The 14,753-nt window shown below is 46.6% G+C and overlaps 1 protein-coding gene across 1 annotated transcript; it reads left to right on the forward strand.

Annotated features, from left to right (window-relative positions):
* The first annotated feature begins 366 nt into the window (after window positions 1-366).
* On the forward strand, window positions 367-2,152 carry LOC122062554 (protein STAY-GREEN homolog, chloroplastic-like). Its single transcript, XM_042626182.1, has 4 exons — window positions 367-834; window positions 937-1,110; window positions 1,214-1,381; window positions 1,481-2,152. The coding sequence occupies exons 1-4, from the start codon at window positions 718-720 to the stop codon at window positions 1,835-1,837; spliced, it is 816 nt and encodes a 271-aa protein (XP_042482116.1). The 5' UTR covers window positions 367-717; the 3' UTR covers window positions 1,838-2,152.
* The last annotated feature ends 12,601 nt before the right edge of the window (window positions 2,153-14,753 follow it).

The following is a 14,753-nucleotide window of genomic DNA, read 5'->3' on the forward strand; positions in this document are numbered from 1 at the left end:
ACCTGTACTTAATGAATTATGAGATGGTGAGTACCCGGTTACGTAGTTGGGCCCCGCACCCGCAATGACAATGCCTTTGAACATCCGAGAAGAGTTGCCGACAAGCTGTCCGCAGGGCTGAGCCGGCGAGAAGAAATATGTAGAAACAACGTGATAGTTATTAGAATTCAAGGGTCATCATATCAAAAGATTACACCTAAATCGTGCTTCAGTCCGTAAGTGTGGGCCACACAGGGCCACAGGGGTGGGTCAAGTGGTAGGTGTGAGAGAGAGAGAGAGAGAGAGTTCTGTATGAAACTGTATAAGCTGTCGCAACGTCAGAAAGAACACATCAGGGTTAAGCATAGTGGGGATCTGATGCTACGTGCCAAGCTTTGAAAGTTTTGAAGGTGGAAGCAACCGCCATCAACGGGCGCAACACAATTCTAGTCCAACAAGCATCTTCGTCGCCTTATTCTGTCCTGTGCTTTCGTTTTTCTCCTATCGACCTTGAATTATAGAAAACAAACAGTAAAGCTGAAGCAATCAAAGCAGTAAGAGCAAAGGCAAAGGAAGACGGCGGGAAAAGGAAAACCAAAAAACGGAAAGTCACCTAACACGCCATAATTTCCAATTTCCAATAGCCTTCTACTTTTTTAAGTCAGTTGCTGGATAACAACTCCAAAGATCAGAGCCTTCTCTCCCAGAAGACGGGATTGTCTTCGATTGAGTCCTGAGATGGGCTTTGCAGCTACTTCCGCACTCCCCTCACAACTAAAACCATCTCTCTGGGAACAAAAAGGTTCTCTCTTCGTATATGAGAACAAGCCCAGGAAGAATCGATCCCCTGTTCCGGTAAAAATTCTGTTTTCTTCGTTACTTGAATTTTTTTTTTTTGGGATTTTCATTTGTTTCGACTTGAAGTTTTGATTTCAGTGAGGTTTTTACTTTGATCAGGTTGCGCGGCTTTTTGGGCCGGCGATCTTTGAAGCGTCGAAGCTGAGGGTTTTGTTCTTAGGAGTGGACGAAAAGAAGCACCCTGGTCATCTTCCAAGGACTTACACGCTAACCCACAGTGATGTCACCTCTAGACTTACCCTCGCTATCTCTCAAACGATCAATAGATCTCAGGTAGCTCAATTATTATTTAATTCTTTCATGGAGATTAAAACTTGATTGATTAATTTTCCATAGTTTATAAGATATAAACTGAAATTGGGACTCTGTTTTGCAGCTACAGGGTTGGTACAATAGGTTACAAAGGGACGAAGTAGTTGCAGAGTGGAAGAAAGTGAAGGGAAAGATGTCCCTCCATGTCCACTGTCACATTAGTGGAGGTCATTTCCTTCTAGATCTCTGTGCGAGGCTCAGATTCTACATCTTCTCCAAAGAGCTTCCAGTGGTATTCATATACAACACAACCCACCAATCACAACCCTTGAATTTTGATTGGTTCTAACATGTTCTCAATTACTGAAATTGGAATAATAACATGAAACAGGTGTTGAAAGCTTTTGTCCATGGAGATGGGAATCTCTTCAACAACTACCCAGAATTGAAAGATGCTGAGGTTTGGGTTTATTTTCACTCTAACCTTCCAGAGTTCAATAAGGTTGAATGTTGGGGTCCATTGGAAGATGCAGCAGCACCCTCTGATGGTGGAGGTAAAGGTGAGGGGCCTGGCCACGAACTATTCCCTTTGGATTATACAGAGAACAGCAACTGGGTTAGACCAGAGCCGTGCCAGGAGGACTGTTCATGTTGCTTTCCACCGACTAGCTTGATTCCGTGGCCCCAAGATTTCCCAGTTGAGGGCCATGAGAGGCAACAAAGCTTAAAGCAGCAAATCGTAAACTGAACAGATGAGAGGCATGAGGCCCAGTTCAGCTTGACAAGGACAACTACCTACTTGGGAAGTTAGTTCTCACAGAAGCCCAAAGCTAGCCAACCTCGTGGATATTTGTCTGTGGATGTAAATAGAAAGCATTCCTGGAAGTCCCTCAAACCGAAGATGGTGAGGTTTGGAACATAGGATATTTAGTTTTCTTCCCTCTTTTGTTATTTATATATTATTTACTTTTCTTTTCTTTTGTAGGTTAGATTTTGTTATTTATGTTTTTAATGGTATGCCTGTGGAGGTCTAAACCTAAATTGATTAAAGGGGTTTTTTTTTTTTTTTTTTTTTTTTTTTTGGTAGAATAAATTGATTAAGGTTTGTGAATGTGAAAACTGTATTATGTTATTGAACAATCATATCGAAACAAAGTAGCAAAAGATCTTTATTATTATTATTATTATTATTATTTTTTATTTTTTTTTATTTTTTATTTTTTTTTGGTATGAGGTTCAAGGGCCACTATGGCCATGCTAGGGGTTAAACAAAGATCCACGAGGGGCAAGGAGCTGAATGATCCACTTATTCAAATTACAATAGTTACTATTATTCCTAACTACTATATAGAAGGATGGGGTATAGGGGATTTCGTACAGTTGTCTTCAGATTAATGTTGGTCTTCACAAGTCAACAATTGTTGCGTCCAAGTGCAGTCTTCAATAGATCTTTACTCTTTGGGTTTTTATTTTTTATTTTTGGTTGAAAATTGTGCTTCTTATTGTCAATGAAGTAAAAAATTGTAACATTTTTTATTGTTTTATTTTATTTTGAAAAATTATTTATGTGCGAGTAAAGAATAACTTGAAAGTGACTTATTATTATGTAATTATAAAAAATGTAATATATACATGTGAAATGATAAGATTTACATTCATTGAGAACGTGTATCATACTAAAAGGATAAAAAAAGATAAGATTATAATTTCTTTTCATCAATTTTTATTATAACAAGATTTTTTGAAGATTAAAATAGGATTAACAAAAAGAGTGTTACTTGGTGTAAGTGTACCGCCGTTGGTTGAACCAAGCTTGTAACAATGATGATAGGGGTATTTTTTGTAATGAAAATGTCAATTTCATGATATTTTTTGGGAGATGTTTCTTTAAAAAGCAGCATGGTTCTTACACCAGAGACCAATGGGAGCACACGCAAAAGCATCAACAATATATAATTTTTTTTTCATTGGGTTGGGGTGATCATTTCGCTTCTCCTTGTGCCTAGGTGTAGAGGTCACACTGCCTTTTAAGCTTCTTTTTCCTTATTATTTTATATAAAAAAATATTTTTGTATTTTTTATGTCACTAGAATGGTGACACTTTCGTATAACCGTAAGTGATTGATTACACACAAGACTAATCATTAAAATCAACAAAGTAGCTATAACTCTGCTACTATCGAAATCCCCTACGAGCTAATCCTGCACAAGCACAGAAGGCAGAGGCCCGGAGGTATCCTCGGGATTAGTCCTCTGATGCCTAAGTTAGTGACCAGTAGAACAGTGTATTCACAGGAGTAATGGTGGGTGTCGGCGTACCTCCCCTGGGTCCCTTTTCGGTTTCCTCTTATAGGGTTACTGGGCCTAGGGTTTCGGAAACCCCCTTCGGGAATCTTCCCCTCACGTGGTTTGGAGCCTTACCCCTTCTGGAACCTTCCCTTCACGTGGTTTGAAGCCTTGCCCCTTCTGGAACCTTCCCTTCACGTGGTTTGGAGCCTTACGGCCTCTATCGGATGGGTGACACGTGCCCCTCTCTCGGTTGTCACGTGTCCTCGCTTTATTCGGTGACAAATTCTGTCTTATTAGCAGCCCCCTTACTTCCACTGGGAGGCTCATTTAGTGGGAGTAACCATCTGATTTATCTTGAGTGCCCCTTCAGTTTTTTATTTTGGTGTTCGTCCCGAAAATATGACCTTCGGTCAGGTCCACTCGGCCTTTGCCTGAGCCCCCTACCAAGGTAGTGACCTTCGGTCAGGTCCACTCGGCCTTTGCCTGAGCCCCCTACCAAGGTAGTGACCTTCGGTCAGGTCCACTCGGCCTTTGCCTGAGACCCCTACTGAGGTTGTGACCTTCGGTAAGGTCCACTCGGCCTTTGCCTGAGCTCCGTACCGAGGTAGTGACCTTCGGTCCGGTCCACTTGACCTTTGACTGAGCTATGTACCGAGGTTGTAACCTTCGGTCAAGACCACTCGGCCTTTGCCTGAGCTCCGTACCGAGGTAGTGACCTTCGGACAGGTCCACTCAGCCTTCGCCTGAGCCCCTTACCGAGGTTGTGACCTTCGGTCAGGACCACTCGGCCTTGGCATGAGCCCCCTACCAAGGTAGTGACCTTCGGTCAGGTCCACTCGGCCTTTTCCTGAGCCCCCTACCAAGGTAGTGCCCTTCGGACAGGTCCACTCAGTCTTCGCCTGAGCCCCTTACCGAGGTTATGACCTTCGGTCAGGACCACTTGGCCTTTGCCTGAGCTCTGTACCGAGGTAGTGACCTTCAGACAGGTCCACTTGGCCTTCTCCTAAGCCCCTTACCGAGGTTGTAACCTTCGGTCAGGACCACTTGGCCTTTGACTGAGCCCCTACTGAGGTAGTGACCTTCGGACAGATCCACTCGGTCTTTGCCTGAGCCCTTTACTGAGGTTGTGACCTTCGGTCAGGGTCGTTCGGCCTTGGCATGAGATCCCAACCGAGATTGTAACCTTCGGTTAGGTCAGTACGAGTCCAGGTGCGGTGATACGCTCGTGCGCTTTGTTAGAGTGTACTTTGGGAATCGCACGTAGATGACGTGTACTGCATTTAATGATGCTGGGGAGTCGTATCGACGTACTGTTACCTATAAATAGTGTCATAATCTCTCATTTTGTCTTCTACTCATTTATCTGACCATTCGTCCTTCGTCCTTAACTTCCTCTAACTTTGGTTCGGCCAGTCATTCAGAAGTAAGTTGTGTCCAGCTCTATAGGTAGTGGCCCCTTGTCATCCGAGGGTGCGGTCTCTAGGCGTCGTAGTCCCAGTCGGGTATGAGGGATGTCCTTAGATTCGTCCTCCACATCCACATCTTCGGATGTCTCCTCGTCCTCTACCGTTAGTGACATGAGCTGTGAAGGTATTAGGGAGGGGGTTCTCGACTCCAGGGCCCATGCAAATGATTCCCTGGAGGTCGAAGCCAGGAGTATAGTTTCGACCATAACCGAAGAGGAGTTGATTGAGCTCCGCATGTCATGTGGCATACTGGACGAGTTCGTCCGTCGGGTACCGAGGCCCGAAGATAGAGCAAGCTACCGAAATCCTGAGGAGCTTTGCTTCTATCAGGATGGCTTCAAGGCCGGGCTTTAGCTCCCCCTTCACCCTTTCTTCAGCCAGGTGTTCCGGCACTATGGCATCTCTCCAGCCCAGCTGACCCTGAACGGGTGGTGGCAAGTCCTAAGTTTCATTGTCTTCTTCTCTCGGATGGGGAGACCTCTCTCCCTTCCACTCTTCCTCAATTGCTTGTCTCTCGATTTCAGCAAGGGGGACTCGGGCTAGTACTACTTCTGCCCTAAGAAAGACCTCCGATTTCTGAATCGATACCCAACCTTGATACACAGTTGGAAGTTGAAGTTCTTTTTCGTGAGGGTATCCGAACAGTTCCCCTTCGGTAATGCTTAGGACATCCCAGACCTGAAGGACGTGAACTCTGCACCTACCCTCTTCAGGACAGATGCAGAGTCACTGTTGATGGCTAAGGACAAGACCCTCTGTCGGCCTGTCGAGTCCAGTAGCCTCTAGTCAGATGCCTTCCTGTTCCAATTCGGGCTTAACCCGGGTGAGTCCTAGGTTTGCAACTGCTTTTGTTTCGGATTTAGCATTCTCATACTAATCTTTATCCACTTTTCTACAGTGTAAATATCGAGAGCAGAAGCAAGAGCGGCCGCGGCCGAGAGGTAGGCCCAGCTGAAGGAGGCCAGGGCCCGAGATGCCCAACAGAAGTAGCCGAAAGGCAAGAAAAGAGGGGCTTCAACTTCCCAGGACCTCCCAAGGAAGAAGCCTAGATCCGAAGGCCCTACCCTCGAGGCAGTTCAGGCACTTGAGGCCCCATGCCATGGTGCATCTCCTCCGAGGGCCTCTTCCCCTAGTGTCGACTTCTGAAGTTTGAGGGGCAGTCATCCTCCAGCCAAAGTTGGGTTCATCCATCGGTGGTCCATTAAGGAGGGTGAGACATTGACCATCGGGCGAGTTGCCTGAGAGCTCGTCCAGAAGGGGAGCCTGCCAGGAGACGTGGCTGAGGCCCAAAGCCAAGGGACCAAGGCAATGATAACAAGCACTTGCGTGTTTATGGCAGCGGTAATCTTCGGTCTTCAACTTTCAGAAATTTTTTCCTTCTTTTTTTTTTTTTTTTTACTGTTGATCTCTTTCAGGCTCAGAACCAAGTTGGCCAGCTGACTATCTGAACCAAAGCCCTGGCTAGGGACCTCGAGGAGTCTGAGCATGAAAATTCAGCCCTCGACAAGGAGTGCACAATCCTCTTTGAAAAAGTGGAGCATCTGGAGCTTGACTTCCTCCACGCATAGCAGAAGAGCGATCGGAAGCTCCGAGAGCTGGAGGTGTAAATGGTCACGAAGTTGAGGGAGGACGAAACTCGAGCCATCGAGAGCTACAAGTCCTCTAAGGACTTTAGGGAGTTGGTAAAGCATGCCATCGCCCCCGGATTCATCATGGGTGCCACCGATGTTCGAGACTGGGTCCTTGAACATCATCCTGAGGTGTCCTTCGAGGGGAGTGGCCTTATCTTTGAGGACACCGATGCAGTTCCTACCACCACCGATGTCACAGATGGCGAGGACAACGGCAGTGAGGGAGAGGGGGCCCATGCTTCTCGTGAGGTCCCTCTTACTCCTAGGAGAGGAGACTCCGACTCCGATGCAGACGCTACCGATAATGTCGGGGGCAAGGCCATCCCTCCAGTAGACGCTCTATGAGGCCACTTTGTAACTTAGCCTTTGGTTTTTTTTTTCTTTTTCTTTTTTGTAATTTTTTTTTGGGCTTCATGTAATTTTGGCCTTCGGGCTTCATGAATAAAATGCTCCCTCTTTTTTATGTTGTCTTCCTGACTTGCCCTTCTTTTTTTTTTTTTTACAATCCCGAAGATCGATTTTGAATCCGAAAGAATTTTCTAGATCTTTGACCTACAGGTAAGGTATGAAGGTCGAATCTCTCATTCAAGTTTTTTTTTTTTTTTATAATCCCAAAAACTGATACCGAATCAGATGGGGTCTTTCAGTTTTTCGGCCTACGGGTGGAGGCATGAAAGCCGAAGCTCTTATTTGAGTGGCTGTGGGAGCTAACCTTTTTCCCAAAGTTCAGTCCTGTTGAGCCATTGGTCCGATGGTGGGGGAATAAAGGCCGAGGCTCCCACGAACCTCAGGTGTCTTTCTCCGTCGTAGGTGCTTCCTTTATAACACCTACATGTTGTCGGCTCCATATCTAGATTGTGACCTTCGGTCAGGTCTACTCAACCTTCGCATGAGCACCTTACCGGGGTTGTGATCTTCGGTAAGGTCCACTCAGCCTTTGCCTAAGCCTTATATTTACGAGAGGAAAATCCTTCGGAGTGTTTTGGATGGAGAGTTACAACTTGGAAGTGCTTGGGAAAAAATTACGAAATGTAAATGTTCTATTAGTAGAATTTCCTCAAGTTATTCGAGTTCCATGATTGGGGTACCTTTTCTCCCCCTGTAGTCTCCAGGTGATAGGACCCTGGTCGTATTATCCTCGAGACTCTGTAAGGGCCTTCCCAATTTGGAGCTAGCTTTCCTTGATACCTCGGGTCTGACTCTTCTGCCCTTCTTAGGCCGAGGTCACCCATTCTGAACTTATTCTTTCGAACTTTGGAGTTGTAGTGCCTCGCAACCCTCTGCTGGTAGGCGGCGATCCTTTCTTACGAGGTGTCTCTGACTTCAATCAAGGGGTCTAAATTAGCTCGGAGTTCTTTATCATTTTCTTCTTCGTTGTAGTACTGAATCCGGTGGGTTACGGCTCCTACCTCCACCTGGAGTACAACTTCGGTGCCGTAAGTTAAAATGGTGTTTCTCTAGTGGTTGACCTCTCAGTCATGCGATAAGCCCAGAGGATGTTGTACAACTCTTATGCCCATAGCCCTTTGGCATCATCTAGTATCTTCTTTATTCCTTAGAGCAGGGTACGGTTGGTCACCTCTGTCAATCCGTTGGTCGATGGATAACCGACAGATGTTTTCCTATGGTCAACGCCGAGGGCATCAAAAAATAAACAAAAAGTCGGGTTGGCGGACTGAGTTTCATTGTCCGTTACCACCACCCGAGGGATTCCGAATCGATAGACTGTCGCCCTCGGGAAGAAGTCCCTTACATTCTTTTCAGATATCGTTGCCAGTGCTTCGGCCTCTGTCCATTTCATGAAGTAGTCTACCACCACCACTACAAACTTTCTTTATCTCGTGGCTAGGGGGAACGGGCCCAGGATGTCTATTCCCCACATGGAGAATGGTATTGGGCTTGATAGGGATGAGAGCTCGGTAGAGTGCTGCCTGGGGATAGGGGCGAACATCTGGCACTTAACTCACTTCCTGACGAACGATTCCGCGTCCTTCCTCATTGTCGGCCAGAATAGGCCCTGCCATAGCACCTTATGGGCCAAGGCTCGGGCTTCCAAGTGTTGGCTACATATCCCTTCATACACTTCTCGGAGTGCGTACTCACCATCGACAGGGTTCATGCATTTGAGGTATGGCGTGGTGAACCCTATTTTGTACAACGTCTCATCCTTCAAAAGGAAGTGTATTGACCGCATTCGTACCTTCCTTGCCTCGTCCTTATTCTCGGGGAGTGTTCCTGTAATATCCCGCTTCTTAAACCCGGTCTGATTTCACGGTTGAACTGGTTTAACCATGCAGGAACCGAGCCAGAGGATATTAGAGTGGGTTCCTTATGGGCTATGATGGCACGGGTGACCTTAAACACCGGCTGGCCCGACAAGTCCGAGCCAGTGCCAGAAGAGACGGGAGTGCCCAAACCGTGTACGTGCACCTACCATAAGGCTATGTACGGATAAAACAGGTATTATATCTGTATTTTAAGATATATACGTAGGCTACAATGTATGCTTGGGGTGGGGTTTGAGCCGAGGTCCGAGCCGGTCAAAATCCCAAGTTTTGACTCTCGGATGGGTATGTCAGGTGGGTACACCCACCCACCTGAGTGACCCATCCAACACTATTCACTTAAGTAGGAATAGTATATAAAGCTTTATGACTTCTTTTCTTTCCATTTATTACCCTCGTACGTTTGGTGAGAAAAGTAAAGAGGAGAGAGAAAAAGAAGGGAAGAAGGAAGGAAGAGGAAGAAAGGAAGGATTTCAGTGGCGCCGAAGCTCGATCTTGCCATTCCGGTGCCGGGAGAGTAATCTTCAACTCGAGATCTACAGTTGGAGGTAAGAAAAGCTGGGTTTTATAAACATTCGCCAAACCCACGCTTTAAACCCTTGATTCGAGTATGATTTCTTAAGATCTTGTAAACACCCATTGAAATGATGGATCTAAGGTTTAATAGATGATTTATGTGTTGATCTTGAAGGATTTGAAGAGATATTGACAAGGTAGAAGGAGCATTGTGAGTTGGAAGTGATTTGGAGGGTTTGAAGTCATTCTTGAGCAAAGAAGGTAAGATGGTTCCCCTCACTCGAATCTAACTTAGATCTAAGGTAGAACCATCCTATAGGACTTTAAAGGTGTGAGGAATGGGTTGAGAAAAGCCCCATTTGGGTCCCCAAGGAATGGAGGAAGATGAGAAGAAACTGGGGTTTTTCCGCCAAAACCGACGGGTACAACCGGTGGGTCCCTACCCACCTGAGACACCCACCCGAGAGGACCAGGGGGTCCCTGGCCAAACCGGCGGGTAGGACCGGCGGGTCCTACCGGCGGGTCCCTACCCGCCGGTCCCAACCCGGCGGGTTGGACCGGTGGGTGGACAACCCACCTGAGTGACCCACCCGAGTGGACAGAATGTGATTCTTAGGTCCGATTGAGCCCAAATCGGACGTGGGACCTTCTTTCGACGTTCTAAACACGATTTTGACGTCGGATTTCATTAATTTTGATTCTAAATTGGTGAAGTACTAACCCCGCTCAATTTTGTTAGGTTCACCAAAGCCTTCCCGATTCGCTCCGGATCTCACCCGTACCGAGCGGGACTCCTTGTACGCTACAAGTAAGTGGAGAGAGGGACGTTTGGCCTATTTCAAGGCATTTGTTTGGCATTCATATAACTATATCTAATTTAGTCATGTCATCATGAATATGCTATATAGATTAGTCATTTCACACTTTGATGTGCATTTATGCTATGTTTACTTTTCAAATGCAAATTGAATGTGATGTTATTTGTTGAATGTGTACATCATGTTGCATAATGCCTTGATAGACTAGATGCCGTGGTCGGCTTGGAAACGAATGCATTGGTGGCCCGTGGTATGGGACACGGTGGCACTATGCAGTCGTACTGCATATAGGAGCATGCGGTATTAGGATTCTCACCATCCCGTGCTACGACCCTTCCCAACAGGGGTTGAGGTGTTGGGTTGCCATTTGGGGGGAAGCAGGGGTCGCGGTTGTCGGACACTGTGGCGGTTAGGCATTACGCCCGGCGAGTCATGTAGGACAGTCGACAACCCCGGTGGTATTTCAAGAGGGCCAATCGTACTGCTTTTAAATTGCTGGAGTCAGCACTGTCATTTAATTTATTTACATTTCTGTTGAGAGCCGGTGGACGGCATTGTCTTTATTTTTTCGAGTACTCACGGTGGGCCTTCTCCAGCAGCCCTATGGGCGTATCGCGGGAGGGAGTTCGCGGCTCGTACCCGGAGTATACGCGCACTGTGGTTGTAGTAGCACTAAAACCAAAGACTTAGTAATGTTGATTAGGTGTATGTGAATTAAAATGAATTGTATGACATGTAGTGCATATGATGTGTTGTGATGTGTGGACTGTTGTGTGTGGTCCACCTCTCTACTTACTGAGCTAGTGAGCTCATTCCACGTGTGCACCCCTTTTTAGATGATTTTGCAGGTCATGCATCTGAGGAGCATGGGGTGGGTCCCACAGTCGAGTTTCCTGAGGAGGACTGGTGGACCCCTGAGGAGTTTGAGCACGGCGTAGACTGCGCGTGTGAGAGCTGTGCTATGGGACAGCGGTTCTAAGGCCGAGCTGAGCTCCAGCCTTGAGACCGAGCCGAGCTGTGTACTCTGATGATTTTGATAAATTCTTGTATATACTTGATATTTGAACTTCATTCTTTTTGTGTATATATATCATGCCTTCGGGCCCAAATGTATATAATTATGGTATTATCATTTGGGTATCAAGTATATGGGAATTATTTACAGGTAAAACTTAGTCTTCCGCTGATCTGATGAATTGATGTTAGTGTGTGTATGCTGTGGTGGAATACAGTATCTGATGATCCTGGCAGGTTTGGGTTAACCGGTGTTAACTCGGTCACCGCTCCGGTTCAGTGTGAACGGGGTGTGACAAACGGTGGTATCAGAGCGTGATGCTCTGCTCCACTTACAGCATACCATTAGAATCCCGTAGACTCTACAATAGGGAAATGGGGATTGGGTAAAGATAAAAGCTTAAAGATTAAAAGTCAAAGAAAGAAAGTATAAAATGGAGTTATATTATAAGTTGCATTCATGGCATGCGTGAGTGTAGATAAAAAGCTAATTAGGTTGGTACTATAACCTATAAGTACTATTTCGACGAAATTTCGGCAGCATAACGGCGTAAAGTGGGATTTCCAAAAAAATTTTACACAAAACCTGATAAACAACAGATAATAATATAACAAAGAGCATAAATAGAAAAGTCACATCACCACAAAACCACACAGGAACTCCACATATGAAAACATTATAATAGTCCAATATCCAAAGATATTTCATTCCATAAATGAAATTCAAGTTACATCGTAATTACAAGGAATGAGAATAAAGAAGGGTACAATGTCTACAAAAAGAGAATAATGGATAAACAGCTGGGCGGGCAAGCTAAGCCTCACTGGTCGTCGTCATCGTCGTCGATGATCACCAAGTTCGCTGGAGGCCTGGAGTTAAAGTCGAAGCGGTGATCGTAATAATCTAACCTCGTGTTCACCAATCGTACCTCCCTCCGAAGCCGGCCATAATCTGCTGAGATGGCGGTGGCCCTGGTGTCCAAGTCCTGACCCAGCCTACGGAAGGAATCCTCCAAGGTGATCTGCCGTGAGGAAATCTCGTCCAGCCGCCTCAGTATCTGGACCTGGCCATCCTGCCATGCCCGCATGGAGGCTGTCCTATCCTCATAGTCGTAGTCACCACTCCCAGGTGGTGGGGCTCCATATGGTGGGGCTGCAGCTCCGGAAGAACTAGGACCCGGACCTCTCGACTCCTGAGGCGCCTCCTCAGGAATGCCACCACCCATCGGCTCCTCCTCCTCGTCCTGAGGAACGTAGTCCTGGTCCTCCTCACTGGACTCCTCCTCCATGGGGACATCCTCTACAGGGGCAGCCCTCCTACCCCTACCTCTCCGAGCTCCCGATCTGGGAGGTGAATCCATGAGGGTATGGAGACCCATTTTCAAAAGGTTGCTTCGATCGAACCTATCAGCCGGAGTCTTCCCCTCCTCTCCGCTCAGATCCACCCCGAAGAACTCGAAGATCCTAGTGAGGATCCTGCCGTAGGGGAATCCTCCGTCCTCTGGGTGGGAAGCATGGTGCTCCATCGCTCTGAGGATGATATAGGGAAGGCACAAGTGCTCCCTGCCTCCCTCTGCGGCTGTGAAAATGCAAAATGCTATGAAAGCCGTCATGAAACCTACCTGGTTCCGATGACCTCCTCTGGGGAGCAGGTTGAATTGGATCAACCGGGCGAAGAGACGGACCTCAGGGAAGAAGGATGTCTCGGACTCCGGGCGACTGCTGCTGCCGCAGATGGTCTCGTAAATGAAGTCCGGTGTCTCCATACTCATGAACGGTCCCTGAGGTCTACTCCTGGGGGGACTGTAGTATCTGTGTCCCGCCGCCGAAATACCCAGTATGCTGGCCAAGGTGCCTACTGTCAGCTGGATATCCACCCCCTTCACCAAGCTGCTGACGGTGAATTCCCCGTACTGGTACGATACCTCCAGGTTGCAATAAAACCGACGGACGAGCTGCTCGTAGCACGGTCGGTCCACCTGAAGAATAGTGTCCCAGCCCAATGCTGAGAACCTCTCCTGAAGTTGGGCCTTGTGGAAGTCCTCGACTACCACGGTCTTTTCCATCAACACTGGCCCCTTCAGGAAGATAGGCCATTTGGCTGCGGCCTCGGCACTAGTGAAGTGCTCCTCATCGTAGTCTGAAGGGTCAGTCTGAACAGGTGCAGGTCTCCCTGTGCGGTGAGCTGAGGTGCTGGTCTCCGCACTTTTCCGCTTAGAAGCGGTGGTCTTGCGTCGAACACCAGAGGAAGATGGTCCTCTGCCGGTGCGTGAAGACATCCTGACAATAAGTAAAGAAAGTTGGGTTAGTACAGTAAGAAAAGACAGCAGCATTAAAGAAGGGGAAATTCAAAACCCAATTCCTGCAAAATGGGAACGGCAACGATCCAGGAAGGGTAGAAAACTTATGACATGAAACATGGTGATGGCAATGCATGGAAACGTGCCAAAACAGTAAAATGACAGCAAAGGACAGCAAAAGCAATAGGCATGAGTGAAATGGGGGAATTCAAGTTCATTGAGCAAATTGGAATAGAATGGAGTGAAAGCTTGAAACCCTAGGTCTAGAATGAAATGCCACAGTAGTAAGATGTTGAAAAATGCAAGAACATACCCCAAATAGATTATGGAATTTGAAGAATACAAGTTGGGATGAAAATTTAGGAAACCAAGACAAAAATAGGAATTTTCATGGGAAATACATGGGGTTGCAAGCATAATAGATGATTCAATGAAATTTAACTCATATCTAGCGTAAAACAAGCGGAATGCATTACAAAGGAGTCGTCAATTTGAGCAAAACAGTAAGGATTGAAGAAACCCCAAATTTGGGAACCTAGGGCATCAACTTGGGTTTTTCTCCAGATAAAGTGGGATGATTCCTATAAACTACAAATGAGCACAATGGAATCATCACAAACACATGATAAGACTATTCTATGGTGAAAAATAGAGGAAGAAAGCCTAAAAAGTAAATCCTATTCAAGTAATTCACCCAATTTGAAATTCTGGAAAAAGGAGAAGAAGAAGAACTTACTTGGATGAAGACGAGTTGACTCTTCACTAGAGCGCCGTGTGGATGAGTGGAATCGTGAGTTGGAGCGCCGAGTAGACTCCCAAAATCGTCCAAGAGAAAAAGGGAAAAAAAGAGAGGGGAGAGAGTGAAGGAAACAAAACAAAACAGGGCCTTTCTGGCCCTGTTCTCGTTTTATCGGCCAAGACCGGCGGGTCCCTACCCGCCGGTGACACCCGCCGGTTTGGGTGTTGGCACCGGCGGGTCAGACCGGCGGGTCCCTAACCGCCGGTGACACCCGCCGGTTTGGGGGTGCTGGGACCGGCGGGTCCCTACCCGCCGGTTCATCCCACCGGTTTGGACAGAGGGGAAAATTTTTAAAATTTTTAAAATTTTCCTTCTTTGTCTTTTCCCTTCTTTTCTCCTATTATGAATGCATTGGTTTTATGGTGGAGATTAATCCTATGATCAATATGCTATGGTCAAGTGGGACCATTAGCATGTATGTTGTGAACTTTGCCTGTATCTTGGAATTGAGCTATGAATAATTACAGGCTATCATACACTACAACACCTCACCTAATGGCATATGATTATGTGCCTAAATCAGTCTATGGTGTTTAACCAATATGG

The sequence above is a fragment of the Macadamia integrifolia genome, unplaced genomic scaffold (genome assembly GCF_013358625.1).
Source record: "Macadamia integrifolia cultivar HAES 741 unplaced genomic scaffold, SCU_Mint_v3 scaffold1072, whole genome shotgun sequence".
Classification (NCBI taxonomy): Eukaryota; Viridiplantae; Streptophyta; class Magnoliopsida; order Proteales; family Proteaceae; genus Macadamia; species Macadamia integrifolia.